Genomic DNA, 19,465 nt, shown 5'->3' on the forward strand with positions numbered 1-19,465 from the left:
TATGGAGGGAGAGGAGACATACTGGAGAGGAGTGATGAGTGCAGGTGGACATTCAACCATCTCCAACGCAGCCCAGACTCTCACACACACACACACACACACACACACACACACACACACACACACACACACACACACACACACACACACACACACACACACACACACACACACACACACACACACACACACACACACACACACACACACACACACACTACTCAAGATAACTTCAAGAACACTATAGCACACACTGGTTGTATGAAGTATCCCCATTTCCTTGGTAATGAGAGCATCGTTAGCCTTCGGTGGTTCAGTAATTGGGCCAGGAGGTTAGTGGTATGTACACCTAGGATAGGATGCAGCTGTGGTGCCTCTGTCCGGCCCTCAGAGAAGCCAGGGCTGCTACTTGGCCTCAAGAATGATCACAGTAATGAAGCAGCAGCTGCTCATTGCAGACTGACATCCTTCACACAGCGCACTGATCAGGCCACACTGTTCACCGACAACACTAGATTCATATACACCGAGTGTACAAAACATTAAGAACACCTGTCCTTTCCATGTTATAGACTTGACCAGGTGAATCCAGGTGAAAGCTATGATCCCTTACTGATGTCACCTGTTAAATCCACTTCAAATCAGTGTAGATGAAGGGGAGGAGAAAGGTTAAAAGGATTTTTAAGCCTCGAGACAATTGAGGCTTAAACAAATAATATTGAAGTACCTTTGAAGGGGGTATGGTAGTAGGTTCCAGGCGCAACTGTTTGAGTGTGTCAAAAACGGCAACGCTGCTGGGTTTTTCATGCTCAACAGTTTCCTGTGTGTATCAAGATGGGTCCACCCCCCAAGGGACACCCATCCAACTTTACACAACTGTGGGAAGCTTTAGAGTCAATATGGGCCAACATCCCTGTGGAACGCTTGACACCTTGTAGAGTCCATGCCCCAATGAATTGAGGCTGATCTCACTCTCTCCAGCCCAGCCCGGTAAAGACACACACACACACACACACACACACACACACACACACACACACACACACACACACACACACACACACACACACACACACACACACACACACACACACACACACACACACACACACACACACACACACACACACACACACACACACACAAAATAGGCCTATACACAATGTATATCTCTGTTATAAAAACACACACTCCAGAACAGTAACAGCACTCATCTCTCTCTATGGCCCAAAAGGAGGAGTGAGAAATTCCTAACACTGCAGAGATTGGGGGGGGGGGGGGGGGGTTGCCTGGTAGGGTTAGATTAGACCACCTGTTCCACTGTGGAAAACACACACTCATTCCCTCCCTTTATCACGCTCTCTCCCCTTCTCATTCTTTCGCTCTCTCTTATTATCTTTTTATAAACTACCCACTCTTGTCTTCTCTCCCTCAATCTCACCCCTTTCAGTCTGGCTGCCTAGCTCCAAACTGACTGCATTCCATCTATGGGAAACAGACAAAACAATCTGCCAGATAACTTTGGCAGAGGGCCGCAGCACACATAAAGACAGAAACACACACACACACACACACACACACACACACACACACACACACACACACACACACACACACACACACACACACACACACACACACACACACACACACACACACACACACACACACACACACACACACACACACACACACGTGTCACCTTGTGTCTAAAAGCCGGCCTCCAGGGAGTGGTGTACAGACCGAGGAGTAAACACAGAGCTAGAGTGCATCCCAAATGACACCCTATTTCCTACATAGTGCACTACCTTTAACAAGAGCCCGATGGACTCCACTATGTTGGGAATAGGGTGGCATTTGGGACGCCGCCTTAGTATATCCATTTTGGCACAGCAATAACAGTACCTGGGCCAGGAGGGAACTCCCTCCCTACACCCTAGCCACATTCTCTTTCTATCTGTGCTTACATGGAATGTAATGTATGAAGACCCACACCATCTTATAAACAAGACTGAGGCTCTGTAAAGGACATACTGTATGTCCTGTATGTCCTTTACAGAGCCTCAGTCTTGTTTATAAGATGGTGTGGGTCTTCATACATTCCATTCCATGTATCTACAGGACATATTAGGAGTGTCTGCAACTGGCTCATGCACATACATACACACAAGTATGTGGACACTCCTTCAAATGAGTGGATTAGTGGCTATTTCAGCCACACCTGTATAAAATTGAGCACATAGCCATGCAATCTCCATAGACAAACATTGGCAGTAAAAAGGCCTTACTGAAGAGCTCAGTGACTTTCAACGTGGCACCGACATAGGATGCCACCTTTCCAACAAGTCAGTTCGTCAAATCTCCGCCCTGATAGAGCTGCCACGTCAACTGTAAGTGCTGTATTGTGAAGTGGAAACGTCTAGGAGCAACAAGGGCTCAGCACTACGCACTACTCACCGTGTAGTGCGTAAAGATCGCCTGTCCTCAGTTGCAACACTCACCATTCTGCCTCTGGAAACAACGTCAGCACAATAATTTTTTGTCGTGAGCTTCATGAAATGGGTTTCCAAGGCCGAGCAGCCGCACACAAGCCTAAGATCACCATGCACAATACCAAGCGTCGGCTGGAGTGGTGTAAAGCTCGCCACCATTTGACTCTGGAGTAGAGGAAAAGTGATGAATTACGTTTCACCAATTGGCAGTCCGACGGACAAATCTGGGTTTGGTGGATGCCAGATGAACGCTACCTTCCCCAATACATAATGCCAACTGTAATGTTTGGTGGAGTAGGACTAATGGTCTGGGGCTGTTTTCCATGGTTCGGGCTAGGCCTCCAAGTTCCATTGAAGGGAAATCTTAACGCTACAGCATACAATGACATTATAGACGATTCTGTGTTTCCAACTTTGTGGTAACAGTTTGGGGAAGGCCCTTTCCTGTTTCAGCATGACAATGCCCCCGTGCACAAAGCGAGAAACATACAGAAATGGTCTGTCGAGGTCGGTGTGAAAGAACTTGACTGGCCTGCACAGAGCTTTGTGCAGAACCTCAACGCCTAATTACCCAACATCAGTGCCCGACCTCAATAATGCTCATGACTGAATGGAAGCAAGTCCCCGCAGCAATGTTCCAACATCTAGATGAAAGCCTTCCCAGAAGAGCGGAGGCTGTTACGAGCAGTCTGAACCAGCTTCAACTCTGAGGGCCGGTTGAGCTGGGATTGACATGCACAGTCACAACCCTGATCAGACCTGAGCGGAGCTGAGCAGAGCCCACAGGGTTTACTGAGGTCTCCCTCAATGACTATTGATTCCCTACCAACGGTGCATTACAGTGGGTCTGGCTGTGCAGCAGCGTGCCCCCAGGCAGGGTTCTCATTCTCAGTGCAGAGCGTGCAGAGTAAAGAGAGTACACTTTACACACGTGCATACAGGCACACACACACATGCACACACACACTTACCGAGGAGCACCGACGAGATGTGTGTACGCGGTAAAGTGTCCTGTGTGGCCTCTGCTCTCGGGGCAAAACATCAAACACAGATAGGTCTCCTCCTGCCGGGGAGGGAGGAGTGTTGCCCTAGCCCTTCACTGCTGCCTGTCCACGATCTATTCACACACACTCTTTATATAACCAGCCTCTTCCTGTCCCTCTGTGGGCCACTACCCTCCTTATCACTCACTCATGGAAATGTGTGTACGCGCGTGTGTACGAGTGTGTATGTGTGTGTGTGTGTGTGTGTGTTTTTTCGAGTGTGTGTTTTTTTCGAGTGTGTGTGTGTGTGTTTTTCTTCGAGTGTGTGTGTATGTATGTGTGTGTGTTTTTCTTCGAGTGTGTGTGTGTGTGTGTGTGTGTGTGTGTGTGTGTGTGTGTGTGTGTGTGTGTGTGTGTGTGTGTGTGTGTGTGTGTGTGTGTGTGTGTGTGTGTGTGTGTGTGTGTGTGTGTGTGTGTGTGTGTGTGAGAGAGAAAAACAGAAAAGGAGACCACAGTAATGTGACTTACGTGTCATTCCACTGAGGCTCCATAGTAAACACATGTTGACGTTTGTTTATATTTCCATCACGCCACTGTTTATATTGACAAACGTGGGTACAGCTTCTCCGATGTTCTTCCTATTTTAAGGGTCCTGTAAGGGATGCATATCTGGTGGCAGGGAAGTCAGACGCAGGAGAGCAGAACTTGATAATAGCTGGAGCAGTTTAATAGCAAAACCAACGGCATAAGAAATACAAAGTATGGGCACAATACCCCGACGCGCACCAGTTAAACAAATGTGCACAAGCACTTACAACAAACAATACCACACAAAGACATGGGGGGGAAACAGAGGGTTAAATAAACAACACATAATGAGGGTAATTAGAACCAGGTGTGTGGGAAAACGAGACAAAACAAATGGAAAATGAAAAATGGATTGGCGAAGGCTCGAAGACCGGCCACGTCGACCGCCAAACACCGCCCGAACAAGGAGAGGCATCGACTTCGGTAGAAGTCGTGATGGGTCCAACGTGTTCCCCAACTTTGAAGCGGGACACAACCATCGGCGAGATCAAATGACTCCTCTGGAAACTCTAAAATGTCCAATGTCATCTCAAAGAGTCCACACCCATGCAACTGAAGAGACAGCCCATCACAAAGAAAAGTACAGGTAGAATGTAGAAATAGAATTGACACATCATTGAATTAAATCAGAAAACAGACTATCCATGACAATGACATCAGAGCCGAGCTCCACACCAAGGCCATGTCATGTCAGCATTTCTCAGTTTAGACTCTTAGAAAAAGTATTGTTTCCTGTTTGCTTCATTGTGGTAGTGTAAGTTACCCCCTGCCACTGATGCAAACACTGTAGTAGTAAGCTCTGTTGTTGTACATGTAAAGTACAACGAGAAGCTCCCTCTGCTGCGTGGGACACAGTACAGAAGCATGCTGTGTGATTGCCCCAGGCCAATCTCTGAAATGAGAAACTAGGCTAACAAATGGAAGGCACACACACACACATTCAATTAAATTGGACGCTTGCACGCACACACATACACGGATGCTGGCTGGCAGTGATGATGTCACCTCTACTTGAGTGGGGGGCTAGCGTCACCTTGGCAGACTGACAGGATGGGCATGGAAAGTACACCACGGCAGCATCCCAAATGGCATCCTATTCCCTTTATAGTGCACTACTTTTAACCAGGGCCCAATGAGTTTGGGTCACAAATAGTGCACTATATAGGGAATAGGGTGCCATTTGAGACGCAGTGCAGTTGTCCCCCAGTGGTCCCTATGAATCATTCACCCTGACTTGAGGAGGGGGTGAGGAGTAGCCACCCTAAAACATGTTGTTTACAACCACACACACCACCTCGGGAGAGGAGGGGCAGAATGGGGGATGAGGTAATCAATGACCAGGGGAATACACTGTCTGGGGGAGAGAAGAGTAGGGACTTGTGCCTGTGCTCCTTGCCATCTCCCAGACAGCTCTCCTCTCCTCCTACTCATTCAGCACCCTTTCAGGTCCTAGCAGCTAGTCTGCTGTGTCCCTGGGCTGCCTCCAGCCTAACATTAGATACAACCAGAATACAGAGTCCAGCCTAACATTAGATACAAGGTTCAAGGTTTTACTGCTAACCTTCACAGCATTACATGGGCTTGCTCCTACCTATCTTTCCGATTTGGTCCTGCCGTACATACCTACACGTACGCTACGGTCACAAGGCGCAAGCCTTCTTACTGTCCCTAGAATTTCTAAGCAAACACCTGGAGGCAGGGCTTTCTCCTATAGAGCTCCATTTTTTATGGAATGGTCTGCCTATCCACGTGAGAGACACAAACTCGAGTGTAGTCTGGCCCAGGAGTGTGAAGGTGAACGGAAAAGCACTGGAGCAACGAACCGCCCTTGCTGTCTCTGCCTGGCCGGTTCCCCTCTCTCCACTGGGATTCTCTGCCTCAAACCCTATTACAGGGGCTGAGTCACTGGCTTACTGGTGCTCTTCCATAGGAGGGGTGCGTCACTTGAGTGGGTTGAGTCACTGACGTGATCTTCCTGTCCAGGTTGGCGCCCCCCCCCCTGGGTTGTGCTGTGGGGGAGATCTTTGTGGGCTATACTCGGCCTTGTCTCAGGAGGGTAAATTGGTGGTTGAAGATATCCCTCTAGTCGTGTGGCGGCTGTGGGTGGGGTTATATCCTGCCTGTTTGGCCCTGTCCGGGGGTATCGTCGGACAGGGCCACAGTGTCTCCCGACCCCTCCTGTCTCAGCCTCCAGTATTTATGCTGCAGTAGTTTATGTGTCAGGGGGCTAGGGTCAGTCTGTTATATCTGGAGTATTTATCCTGTCTTATCTGGTGTCCTGTGTGAATTTAAGTATACTATCTCCAATTCTTTCTTTCTTTCTTTCTCTCTCTGAGGACCTGAGCCCTAGGACCATGCCTCAGGACTACCTGGTCTGATGACTCCTTGCTGTCCCCAGTCCACCTGGTTGTGCTGCTGCTCCAGGTTCAACTGTTCTGCCTGCAACTATGGAACCCTTAGTTGTGTGATTATTATTATTTGACCCTGTTGGTCATCTATGAACATTTGAACATCTTGGCCATGTTCTGTTATAATCTCCACCCGGCACAGCCAGAAGAGGACTGGCCACCCCTTATTGCCTGGTTCCTCTCTAGGTTTCTTCCTAGGTTCTGGCCTTTCTAGGGAGTTTTTCCTAGCCACCGTGCTTCTACACCTGCATTGCTTGTTGTTTGGGGTTTAAGGCTGGGTTTCTGTATAGCACTTTGTGACATCAGCAGATGTAAGAAGGGCTTTATAAATAAATGTGACATCAGATACAACCAGACTACAGAGTCCAGCCTAACATCAGATACAACCAGACTACAGAGTCCAGCCTAACATCAGATACAATCAGACTAGAGTCCAGCCTAACATCAGATACAACCAGACTACAGAGTCCAGCCTAACATCAGATACAACCAAACTACAGAGTCCAGCCTAACATCAGATACAACCAGACTACAGAGTCCAGCCTAACATTAGATACAACCAGACTACAAAGTCCAGCCTAACATTAGAAACAACCAGACTACAGAGTCCAGCCTAACATTAGATACAACCAGACTACAAAGTCCAGCCTAACATTAGATACAACCAGACTACAGAGTCCAGCCTAACATTAGATACAACCAGACTACAGAGTCCAGCCTAACATTAGATACAACCAGACTACAGAGTCCAAGCACAGGCCCCAACTGGACAGGGACAGAGACAGGGCCATAGAAGTGTATGAGGTGACTATACTGTAAGCCCTAATGGGGTGATGGAGGCTACCTGATGACAAGGTAAAGGCTGGGTCATAGGTGGCCCTTTCCCTGATTTCTACTGCTCCGTCCACCCTCAGGTCATTAAGGCATGGATGAAAACAGATGACAGCTAATGTAAAACGCCTCTAAATGTGTGAATGCCAGCAGAAAAGATAGCATCACACAAGCAGGTACACTGAGCGTACCAGAACATTTTCTTTTTTTGAACCTTTATTTAACCAGGCAAGTCAGTTAAGAACAAATTCGTATTTTCAATGACAGCCTAGGAACAGTGGGTTAACTGCCTGTTCAGGGGCAGACTGACAGATTTGTACCTTGTCAGCTCGGGGGTTTGAACTTGCAACCTTGCGGTTACTAGTCCAACACTCTAACCACTAGGCTACCCTACATTTAAGAACCCCTCCCCCCTTTCGCCCTCAGTACAGCCTCAAATCGCCGGGGCATGGACTCTACAAGGCGTCGAAAGCGTTCCACAGGGATGCTGGCCCATGTTGACTCCACAGTTGTGTCAAGTTGGCTGCGTGTCCTTTGGGTGGTGGACCGTTCTTGATACACATGGTAAGCTGTTCAGCGAGAGAAACCTAGCAGTGTTAACATTCTTGACACAAACCAGTGCCCCTGGCACAGACTACTGTACCCTGTTCATGTTTTGTTTTGCCTTGCCTATTCAATCTCTGAATGGCACACATACACAATCCATGTCTCAGTTGTCTCGTAGCTTAAAAATCCTTCTTTAACCTGTCTCCTTGCCTTCATTTACACTGACTGAAGTGGATTGATCAAGTGACATCAATATGGGATCATAGCTTTCACCTGGTCTATGTCATGGAAAGAGCAGGTGTTGATAATGTTTTGTACACTCAGTGTACAGTGGGGAGAACAAGTATTTGATACACTGCTGATTTTGCAGATTTCCTACTTACAAAGCATGTAGAGGTCTGTCATTTTTATCATAGGTACACTTCAACTGTGAGAGACGGAATCTAAAACAAAGATCCATGATTTTTAAGTAATTAATTGGGTTCCTCCCTATGTCTCATTCTCACAACATCCCTATGGAGTGGAAGAGAAACAAGAGGAGAGAGCACAGGAACAGGTGATGCACAGACACCTATAAGGCTGATGGCACACAAACTGTCATAGGGCAGCTGACACAGATAGAAGCACACTGTCACAGACCATGCATGCACCATGATGACCCCATAGACAGGATGAATAGATTACACACGCACACACACACACACGCGTGCACGCAGCTTTGTTTTCATGAAATTGTAGGACTTTTTGGGGGTGTCAAAATGTTTAACCGTTAAAAATCATATTTTCCGTAACCCTACCCCGTAACCTCTACCCTAGCCACCAAAACCCTCACCGCTAAACGTAACCCCACCCCGTAACCTCTACCCTAGCCACCAAAACCCTCACCGCTAAACGTAACCCCACCCCGTAACCTCTACCCTAGCCACCAAAACCCTCACCGCTAAACGTAACCCCACCCCGTAACCTCTACCCTAGCCACCAAAACCCTCACCGCTAAACGTAACCCCACCCCGTAACCTCTACCCTAGCCCCCAAAACCCTCACCGCTAAACGTAACCCCACCCCATAACCTCTACCCTAGCCCCCAAAACCCTCACCGCTAAACGTAACCCCACCCCGTAACCTCTACCCTAGCCCCCAAAACCCTCACCGCTAAACGTAACCCCACCCCGTAACCTCTACCCTAGCCCCCAAAACCCTCACCGCTAAACGTAACCCTTAAGCTTAAAAGAGCATTTGAACAAATTCAAGACCTGAAAAAAGACCCGACTCTTCAAGAAGGTTATTGTTTTCCTACCTTTTCAGGACATTCGGGTGATTTGTTAGGACAATAATGTAGGAAAACAAGGGAGTCAACTCTTTTTTTTATGAGTGAACTTGCGGTCCTGGTTGGATAGCTCAGAGAAAGCGTTTGCTCATCTCTATCCATCTACTCTCTACTCCACTCTGTCTGAGCATCCTCCTCAGAGAGCCCCTGTTGCATGGCGTCCTCACAGTGACACCCTCCTTTAAAGTCCATGGGTTACACACACACACACACACACACACACAGTGACGCACACAACCGTAGTCAGGCCCTGATTAGCGTTGCAATCCTCCTCCATGCTAAATGATAATGTGACACGGCGCTAATTACAGGGATCTGGGTGAAGAGAGATCATCAAGGATGCCTCTGCTTAACCACAGCCACACCCCTGTCTCTCTCTCCCTCCCATTCAATCCAAAAGGGCTTCATTGGCGCGGCAAACATATGTTTACACTGCCAACGCAAGTCATCGCTCTCCTCTGTGTATTGTTGATCCCAGTACATATCTGGGAGAAAATGCATAGTATTGAGTGGTATTGTCAACCCTCTAGAGGCCTGGATGCTGGTGGTGGCTGTTTGACGACAGGCACACCCGGTGGCTCCCTCCCCCCCGGCACGGCACCCCACCGCCCCTCAGCCTGATGGAGACAGGCAGCAGTATCGGGGGGGGGGGGGGGGGGGGCAGATATGGTAGTAGCAGCAGAGAAGAAGCATGCTGTGCTGTTTGTTTTTACCCGGAGGCCGGGGGTGTTGGGACCGGAAATAGGTGGGGTGGATGTCATGAATGAATCGGAGGGTCTACTGTGTGTTTAGTGTGTGTAAGGTACGTGTATTGTGTGTGTAGGTACTACGCGGCGTTTCCCTGTCCCTCTGCTCCTCCTTTCTCCTCTCTTCCTCTCCTCACCTGGTCCATGTTTTCAGCGAGCCTCCTCCCTCCTCCTGTTCCCGCTCATGGTACAGAATCACCGGCGTCTCCTTGGCTCCCCTTCGGCGTTCTTGGCTCAGTATTCCCAACTGCGATCCTCCTCTCCTCAAATAGGCAAGGCAGCCAAGCAGCGGGCGGCGGCGACCCTCTGGAGAGGCATGATTCTCCCCGTCTATACCCCGCTCCTTCTCCCTCCTCTCTGTGGCTCTGACAGCCTGTGCTTATCCTGCCAGTCTCTCCTCTCTTGTCCTTCCTCGGTCTTCTGTCGTTCTGCTTGTTTCCGTGGAGCTGCGGGGGGAAACAGGGCGTGTGTGGAATCTTCACCTCTCTCACGGATAGCAGAATTGCACAGGGAGAGGTCTCCCGCTCTCTTTCTCTCTTTCACTCGCCTCGACTCCCCCTCTGTTGCTGCCCCCTTCCTCCTCTTCCCTCCCTCCTCTTTCTCTCCACTTCCCTCCTCCTTCCCATCTCCCCTCCCCCTCTCGCTGTAGCGCGACACAGATCCAGAATGAGCAAATGAGAGAGTAGGAGGGAGGGGGGCGAGAGAGGAGTGAGGAAAAGGGGTTGGTCCGGCCAAACCATGTGACTCCCGGTAGAGGTCTGAGGAACCCTCTGCCAGCTGTCCGGCTAATGCCTCTGTGAAAACCAAAGTTGCTATAGAATACACCAACCAGAGGTCTCCTGGTACAAAACCATTGGCAGGATTTATGACCCACTGCAAGGGGGAGGCATGCTGGGACATGTAGTCCTGGTACCGTGATTGGGGGAAAGGGGAGAGCAGGGGAGGGCTACAGGGATCCCTGTGCCCCTTTAAGGAATGCATGTTTTTCATGGTGCTTCCCTCACAAATGTTTGGTGATGCATTGCCACATACAGACAAGGGAAAGTGATACAGGGAGTAAAGGGTCAACTGTTATTCTACAGGACATGTGAATATACACAAACATGTAAACACAGAGGCAAACACGGTCATTCTTGGTCAGTCAGGAAAAACACATCTTCTATAGTTTCCCTCCCCTCTCAGCCTGTGCTGAGGGAAACTCCCCCCACCACCCGCCAACAACAGGAACTGGACAACTCACCGAAGGCTATGGCTAAACTTAAACACAAACGCGCTCTCTCTCTCTCTCTCTCTCTCTCCTTTCTTCTCTACTTCTTTCTCTTTCTCTGCTCTGTCTATCCTCTGTCTAGCTCCCTCCCCTTCCCTCTCCCCTATTGTATTTACCACTCCCTCCTCCTCTTCCCCCCGCTGCTTTATCCCCCCACCCCTCACCCTCCTCTCTCAATTCAATTCAAGGGCTTTATAGGCATGGGAGACATATGTCAACATTGCCAAAGCAAGTGAAGTAGATAATAAACAAAAGTGACATAAACAATAAAACATTTAAACTGAATGAACAAAAGTTCTCTCTCTCTCTCTCTCTCTCTCTGTCTCTCTTGTGATCATACCATGCATCAATTTGTATGCCAAACTCCACATTTTCTCTATCAGCCACAACACTGCATGAAACACACGTATAGCCCACTCAATCATCCTACACATAAAAACACCATGGGCTAATCTGGTAAGCAGGGGGAATCCACGGTCTGTCCACATCTGAAAAACAAAACCGCCACCTGTTCTGGCTTATTCTGATTCAACTGACACATAACATAGCTGTGACATGCTGCCTGGGTTACTGTGTGATAGGTATTATGCTAGCTAGGGGTGAGCCGAGGGGACTAGGGGGTGAGCCGAGGGGACTAGGGGGTGAGAGTAGGGGACTAGGGGGTGAGTAGGAGACTAGGGGTGAGAGTAGGGGACTAGGGGGTGAGAGTAGGGGACTAGGGGGTGAGAGTAGGGGACTAGGGGGTGAGGGTAGGGGACTAGGGGGTGAGCCGAGGGGACTAGGGGGTGAGCCGAGGGGACTAGGGGTGAGAGTAGGGGACTAGGGGGTGAGTGTAGGGGACTAGGGGGTGAGCCGAGGGGACTAGGGGGTGAGCCGAGGGGACTAGGGGGTGAGCCGAGGGACTAGGGGTGAGAGTAGGGGACTAGGGGGTGAGCCGAGGGGACTAGGGTGTGAGAGTAGGGGACTAGGGGGTGAGAGTAGGGGACTAGGGGGTGAACTGAGGGGACTAGTGGGTGAGAATAGGGGACTAGGGGTGAGCCGAGGGGACTAGTGGGTGAGAGTAGGGGACTAGGGGGGGTGAGCCGAGGGGACTAGGGGGTGAGAGTAGGGGACTAGGGGGTGAGAGTAGGGGACTAGGGGGTGAGCCGAGGGGACTAGGGGGTGAGAGTAGGGGACTAGGGGTGAGAGTAGGGGACTAGGGGGTGAGCCGAGGGGACTAGGGGTGAGCCGAGGGGACTAGGGGGTGAGAGTAGGGGACTAGGGGGTGAGAGTAGGGGACTAGGGGGTGAGAGTAGAGGACTAAGGGGTGAGCCGAGGGGACTAGGGGGTGAGAGTAGGGGACTAGGGGGTGAGTCGAGGGGACTAGGGTGTGAGAGTAGGGGACTAGTTGGTGAGCTGAGGGGACTAGTGGGTGAGAGTAGGGGACTAGGGGTGAGCCGAGGGGACTAGTGGGTGAGAGTAGGGGCTAGGGGGTGAGCCGAGGGGACTAGGGGGTGAGAGTAGGGGACTAGGGGGTGAGAGTAGGGGACTAGGGGGTGAGCCGAGGGGACTAGGGGTGAGAGTAGGGGACTAGGGGGTGAGTGCCGAGGGGACTAGTGGGTGAGAGTAAGGGACAAGGGGGTGAGAGTAGGGGACTAGGGGGTGAGCCGAGGGGACTAGGGGGTGAGAGTAGCGGATTAGGGGGTGAGCCGAGGGGACTAGGGGGTGAGCCGAGGGGACTAGTGGGTGAGAGTAGGGGACTAGGGGGTGAGCCGAGGGGACTAGTGGGTGAGCCGAGGGGACTAGTGGGTGAGAGTAGGGGACTAGGGGGTGAGAGTAGCTGACTAGGGGTGAGAGTCGGGGACTAGGGGGTGAGCCGAGTGGACTAGTGGGTGAGAGTAGGGGACTAGGGGTGGAGAGTAGGGGACTAGGGGTGAGAGTAGCTGACTAGGGGGTGAGAGTCAGGGACTAGGGGGTGAGCCGAGTGGACTAGTGGGTGAGAGTAGGGGACTAGGGGTGGAGAGTAGGGGACTAGGGGGTGAGAGTAGGGGACTAGGGGGTGAGAGTAGGGGACTAGGGGGTGAGCCGAGAGGCTAGTGGGTGAGAGTAGGGGACTAGGGGGTGAGAGTAGGGGACTAGGGAGTGAGAGTAGGGGACTAGGGGGTGAGCCGAGGGGACTAGGGGTGAGAGTAGGGGACTAGGGGGTGAGAGTAGGGGACTAGGGGGTGAGCCGAGGGGACTAGGGGTGAGAGTAGGAGACTAGGGGGTGAGAGTAGGGGACTAGGGGGTGAGCCGAGGGGACTAGGGGTGAGAGTAGGGGACTATGGGGTGAGAGTAGGGGACTAGGGGGTGAGATTAGGGGACTAGGGGGTGAGAGTAGGGGAGACAACGATTGGGGGCATCAAACAGCATTTTAAAAAGATGGGGCCGACTTTTTATTTGTCTTGGTTATTTGTCTTTGTATGGAAGGGTGGATTGTCTGTAATGCTTTCTCTCTCTCTCTCTCTCTCTCTACCTCCTTTATCCCCCTGAACAACATCCGCAGTGTTTGTAGAGCCTCAATTTCATTTGATCTTGCCATTCCAATATTCCTGTTTGAACTGAGAAGTGTGTGTGTGAGCTCCAGCCTTTCTTAGATAGAACAGCGGGGGGTATTGTTGCAGTGAGAGTGCTAGATTATATTATCAGCGGTGGAATGCAGAATATTTGACAAGAGAGGGACTGGCTGGGCATGGACATGTCAGGGAGAAACTTTAGTACTGGCTGAGGAGGCAGTGTGGGGGGGCACCAGGGCAAAAAACGTACCTTTATTGGACTAAAAGCTGATCATGTAGTTTGAGAGGAAGACAAGGGTTCAAACCATCCAGAAAAAAATGCTAATAAATATCCAAGATTATAATCGAATGGAAATGTATTATACCCCCTCAATATGCAACAATACAACCTTTAAAACTCATTGACCTTGTGTAAAATTAGGGACGACGATTCTAGGGAGGAAGATTCTAGAGACTCTCAGTCCTGTGGGGTGATTTCTGACCGTCACCATCATCTGTTGAATAGACGGATAAAATTAGAGCTACAACAACCAAGATAATATTACCTTCCTTCAACAAGAGTTATAATTATGTAATGATTGTGTTCAAATTGGGAAATAGAAGCACCAATGCCATTAAGCAATAATGTTACCACCAATCAAAAGATTGAATTACAGTAGAAAAATATGGCATCAGAGCAGGGGAATTTTGATCTTCCTAGACCTCTTTGACATACTCATAGTTTTCAATTGGCTCTAACAGACGCAGTATTATCATGGAATAATGATCTATGGTTACATTGACTTCGATTTGTATGGTTATGTATTATCTGAGAATAGCGTGACACCTAGTGGATACTTCGGGTATTGCATTAAACCTGTCTAGGTGGTGAATGTTGAACTAAATTGTTTTTATATGGGCCTATAATTCGGGTTGTTGACATAAAAAAGCCCAATCTATCGAATTTCTTCAGTATCTGAATATACATTCTGGTTTAACATTGCATTTGAAATGTATCCGGATATAGTATTATCATCTTGGGTGCCATTGTCACTCTCGTTGACTTTTTCCACATTTTGTTGCGTTACAGCCTTATTCTAAAATTGATTATATCGTTTTCCCCCCTCATCAATCTGAACACAATACCCCATAATGACAAATCGAAAGCAGGTTTTTAGAGACATGTGCACATTTACAAAAAAATATATATCAAAAATGAAATATCACATTTGCATACAGTACAAGTCAAAAGTTTGGATACATATTCATTCATGGATTTTTCTATATCTTTACTATTTTCTACATTGTACATTGTACAAAACTATGAAATAATACACATGGAATCATGTGGTTACCAAAAAAGTGTTAATTAAACAAATCAAAATATATTTGATATTTGAAATTCTTCAATGGAGGCACTCTTTGCCTTGATGACAGCTTTGCTGGGTCTCAATGGACCAGCTTCATGACGTAGTCACTGGAATGCATTTCAATTAACAGGTGTGTCTGATTAAAAGTTAATTTGTGGAATTTCTTTCCTTCTTAATGCATTTGAACCAATCAGTTGTGTTGTGACAAGGTAGGGGTGGTATACAGATTATGGCAAGAATAGGTCAAACAAAAGAAGAGAAACGACAGTCCATCATTACTTTAAGACAGGAAGGTCAGTCAATCACGAACATTTCCAGAACTTTCAGTTTCTTCAAGTGCAGCCGCAAAAATCATCAAGCGCTATGACGAAACTAGCTCTCATGAGGACCGCCACAGGAAAGGAAGACCCAGAGTATACCTCTGCTGCAGAGGATAAGTCCATTGGAGTTAATTGCACCTCAGATTGCAGCCCAAGTAAATGCTTCACAGACACATCTCAACATCAACTGTTCAAAGGAGACTGCATGACTCAGGCCTTCATGGTCAAATTGCTGCAAGGAAACCACTACTAAAGGACACCAATAATAAGAAGAGACTTGCTTGGGCCAAGAAACATGAGCAATGGACATTAGACCAGTGGGAAACTGTCCTTTGGTCTTATGAGTCCAAATTTGAGATTTATGGTTCTAACCGTTGTGCCTTTCGAGACGCAGAGTAGGTGAACGGATGATCTCCGCATGTGTGGTTCCCACCGTGAAGCATGGAGGAGGTGGTGTGATGGTGTGGGGGTGCTTTGCTGGTGACACGGTCTGTGATTTATTTAGAATTCAAGGCACACTTAACCAGCATGGCTACCACAGCATTTTGCGCCATCTCATCTGGTTTGCGCTTATTGGGACTAGCAATTGTTTTTCAACAGAACAATGACTCAACACACCTCCGGCTGTGTAAGGGCTATTTGACCAAGAAGGAGAGTGATGGAGTGCTGCATCAGATGACCTGGCCTCCACAATCACCCGACCTCAACCCAATTGAAATGGTTTGGGATGAGTTGGACCAATTTGTGAAGTAAAAGCAGCCAACAAGTGCTCAGTATATGTGGGAACTCCTTCAAGACTGTTAGGAAAGCATTCCAGGTGAAGCTGGTTGAGAGAATGCCAAGAGTGTGCAAAGCTGTCATCAAGGCAAAAGGTGGCTACTTTGAAAAATCTCATCTCAAATATATTTTCCACTCCCGCGCTGTCTTGGCTGTGTGCTTAGGGTCGTTATCCTGTTGGATGGTGAACCTTCACCCCAGTCTGAGGTCGTGAGTGCTCTGGATCAGGTTTTCATCAAGGATCTCTGTACTTTGCTCCGTTTATCTTTAGGGATGGTGCCAGGTTTCCTCCAGATGTGACGCTTGGCATTCAGGCCAAAGAGTTCAATCTTGGTTTAATCAGACCAGAGAATCGTGTTTCTCCTTTAGGTGCCTTTTGGCAAACTCCAATTGGGCTGTCACATGCCTTTTACTGAGGAGTGGCTTACGTCTGGCCACTCTACAATAAAGGCCTGATTGGTGAAGTAAATTTCATATGAAATTCTTATCAATTTGTGTGATCTTTTATTTCAGCTCATGAAACATGGGACCAACACTTTACATATTGTGTTTATATTGCGGTTGCGATTGGATTTACATGAGCTAACCACAAGATGTCGCCAGCACCACAAATAACAGTTACACTGCCTACGTGGCAGGATCTATCGTCATTAACTGTGCAGCATCTCAGCTCACACAATGCCTGTGTGAAATGCCTAGATAGGTGAGAACAAATTCACATCCACCAAGTTGATGCTACCTGTCCTGTGTTTTCAGATCAGTACAAATTAAGGAGAGGAGACAAAGAGAGAAGGCCACTATAAGACTATTGGGATGTATCCCACACATTGAATGATAATCCCTCATTCCCAGACCCTGGCCTATGAGGTCCGGAATACTGCTGGTTTACTCATTAACTGATAATGAATTGCACCCATATGGTGTCCCAGATTTAAACCAGTCCAAAATTAGAGGGGAAGAATGAAAAGAAGCAGTAGAACTGGCTTCAAGGTCCCAATTTGGATTTGAGGACCGTATATCATCTATAGTATACTGCTATTATGTAGTCTGTCTGTCTGTCTGTCTGTCTGTCTGTCTGTCTGTCTGTCTGTCTGTCTGTCTGTCTGTCTGTCTGTCTGTCTGTCTGTCTGTCTGTCTGTCTGTCTGTCTGTCTGTCTGTCTGTCTGTCTGTCTGTCTGTCTGTCTGTCTGTCTGTCTGTCTGTCTGTCTGTCTGTCTGTCTGTCTGTCTGTCTACCAGTTCTGATAAACCTTGAGTGCCAATGCCATTAAAACGGACGGATGAGGGAGATAAGTGGGTGGGAAAAGGGGATGATAAATGTGCTTATTGTTTGTTAAAGTTGAAATGTGATTTCCTTCACGAAAACTGGACAGCCTAAATAACATTAAAGGGATAGTTCACCCATATTGTAAAATGACAAATTGGTTTCCTTATCTTGTAAGCAGTCTTTGGACAAGGTATGACAGCAATCAAAGCTTTATAGTCTGTAAGTAACTTTGTTGAGTTACACAATACATGTTTAGATACTGAGGCAAACAGCAGGGCTGTGGAGTGAACCCGGGTCGCTAGCGTGAAAGGTAAACACCCTATACATCGTTCCAATGACGTTAATCCACTTTGTGAGAATTGTAACCTGGTTCATATAGGGATGATCCCTACACTGCCCCTTTCCGAACAGGAAAGCAAGTCCCCATGCTTCAACTAGTCAGCCCCCTAACATGCCCGCTACCCCACTTCTGACACCATTGTAGCAAACTACGGGGCAAGGAAGTGAATCTGGGTTGCTGGCGTGAAACGTCAACATCCTACGCATCGGGCCAATAGGGTTAACCCACTTGGTCGGAAATGTAATGTCGCTCATATAGTGCGGAACGCTACAATACTTTAACACTTTAGGATAATTTGAACATGAAGCGCAAAAATGCTAACGTCCTCTACTATTGACTTCATGCCACAAATGCTAAAAAGTTAGCATTTGAAACAGTGGCCAGGTAAAACAATATATGTCCAGGTCTTTATTGAGGGCCAGGCTGTTGAAATGTCTAGTTGATGATCTAAATAGTCTTGTAAAACTCTGGGTATTGATGGTCCTTTTGAAGGAGGGGGGGGGGGATCATTGATATTGATACCCAGAGTGAATGAGCTGTGAATTCACCTGTGATGGCTCAGGTCTACCACAACCTCTCCTACTGGGCGCGTTCCTCTGCCCAGGCGTTGCTGACGCCTTACAGATCTTATGAAGCCTGGACAGGTATGTTACGTATCAGCTAACCACATCACATGTTATAGGAATCTGTCAGTCGATAGCACAGTCGATGACGTGGCACGCAACCATTGGTTGATTCATGCAACGTCTGTGTTAGTAAGCGCAAGCAGGTACCACAGCATTTTAGGCAGCAATTGCTATAAATGTGATGATGTATAAAGTGGGATGGGGTGCAGCATGCTCAGGGGAGGACCAAGAGGTCGAACACACACGTCTATTCGGGGCTGCGTTAAGTATGAAGAAACGGTGTGAAACGTTAAATTAAATGGAAGTGGTACTGTTCTAAATGATCAGTTGAAAAATGGGGGAGGGGATTGGGTTGTGGGTTGAACGTTTTGGGGAAACGTTTCGCTCAGTATAAACAGTCACGCAAAGTGGCAAACGTTTAATCAAACTGAACGCGCTCCTGGACTGGGCTCCTATCCAGTGTTTCCAGATTGACAGTGAGTGCTAACACCAGTGGACGGCTAATAATGGTCGCACAGGAGCAAATGGAACGGCATAAAATACATGGAAACTATGTGTTTACTGTATTTGATACCGTTCCAAATGATTCTGCTCCAGCATTACCACAAGCCAAACAACAACAAAAATGATATAAGTATAAAAACGACCCTGCCATCTAACCCTACACTCATTAATAACTCAATTCCAATATTTAACCCTATCTGTTCTTAGCCCAGGCCAGCTCAAATCTCCTTCACCCAAACACTTCTCTGCGGCTGCCACCACAACCTACATTTTCAGCGATTTTACGTTCCATCCCCGCGGTACAGTTTACCAACCATTGCTCTAAACGCTAAGATGCCAAACTTATATCACTCGTTGGCCTATACCTCTGTGCTGACACAGATCTGCTGCTCACACGGGTCCTCTCAGGATCTCTCGCCTTTGACCAATTGTCCTCTACTTTCTCCACTGCCTCAGCATCGGACACCCTCTGCACCACTCTAACCCTGGTAACCCGCAACCTGCCTCTCTGTCACCGGACACTTCTCATCCTCAGCACCATAGGCACGCCTACATTTAACA

General features: G+C 48.2%; 1 protein-coding gene across 1 annotated transcript in view; it reads right to left on the minus strand.

Annotated features, from left to right (window-relative positions):
* The window catches only part of LOC124015294 (rho GTPase-activating protein 23-like), a 92,310-nt gene extending 81,823 nt beyond the window's left edge, over window positions 1–10,487 (minus strand). The window contains exon 1 of the mRNA XM_046330446.1: window positions 10,059–10,487. Within this exon, the coding sequence (XP_046186402.1) occupies window positions 10,059–10,067 (9 nt within the window). The 5' untranslated portion in view covers window positions 10,068–10,487. The remainder of the gene's footprint in view (window positions 1–10,058) is intronic.
* Between the last annotated feature and the right edge of the window lie 8,978 nt (window positions 10,488–19,465).

This window comes from Oncorhynchus gorbuscha, linkage group LG26, assembly GCF_021184085.1.
Source record: "Oncorhynchus gorbuscha isolate QuinsamMale2020 ecotype Even-year linkage group LG26, OgorEven_v1.0, whole genome shotgun sequence".
Lineage (NCBI taxonomy): Eukaryota > Metazoa > Chordata > Actinopteri > Salmoniformes > Salmonidae > Oncorhynchus > Oncorhynchus gorbuscha.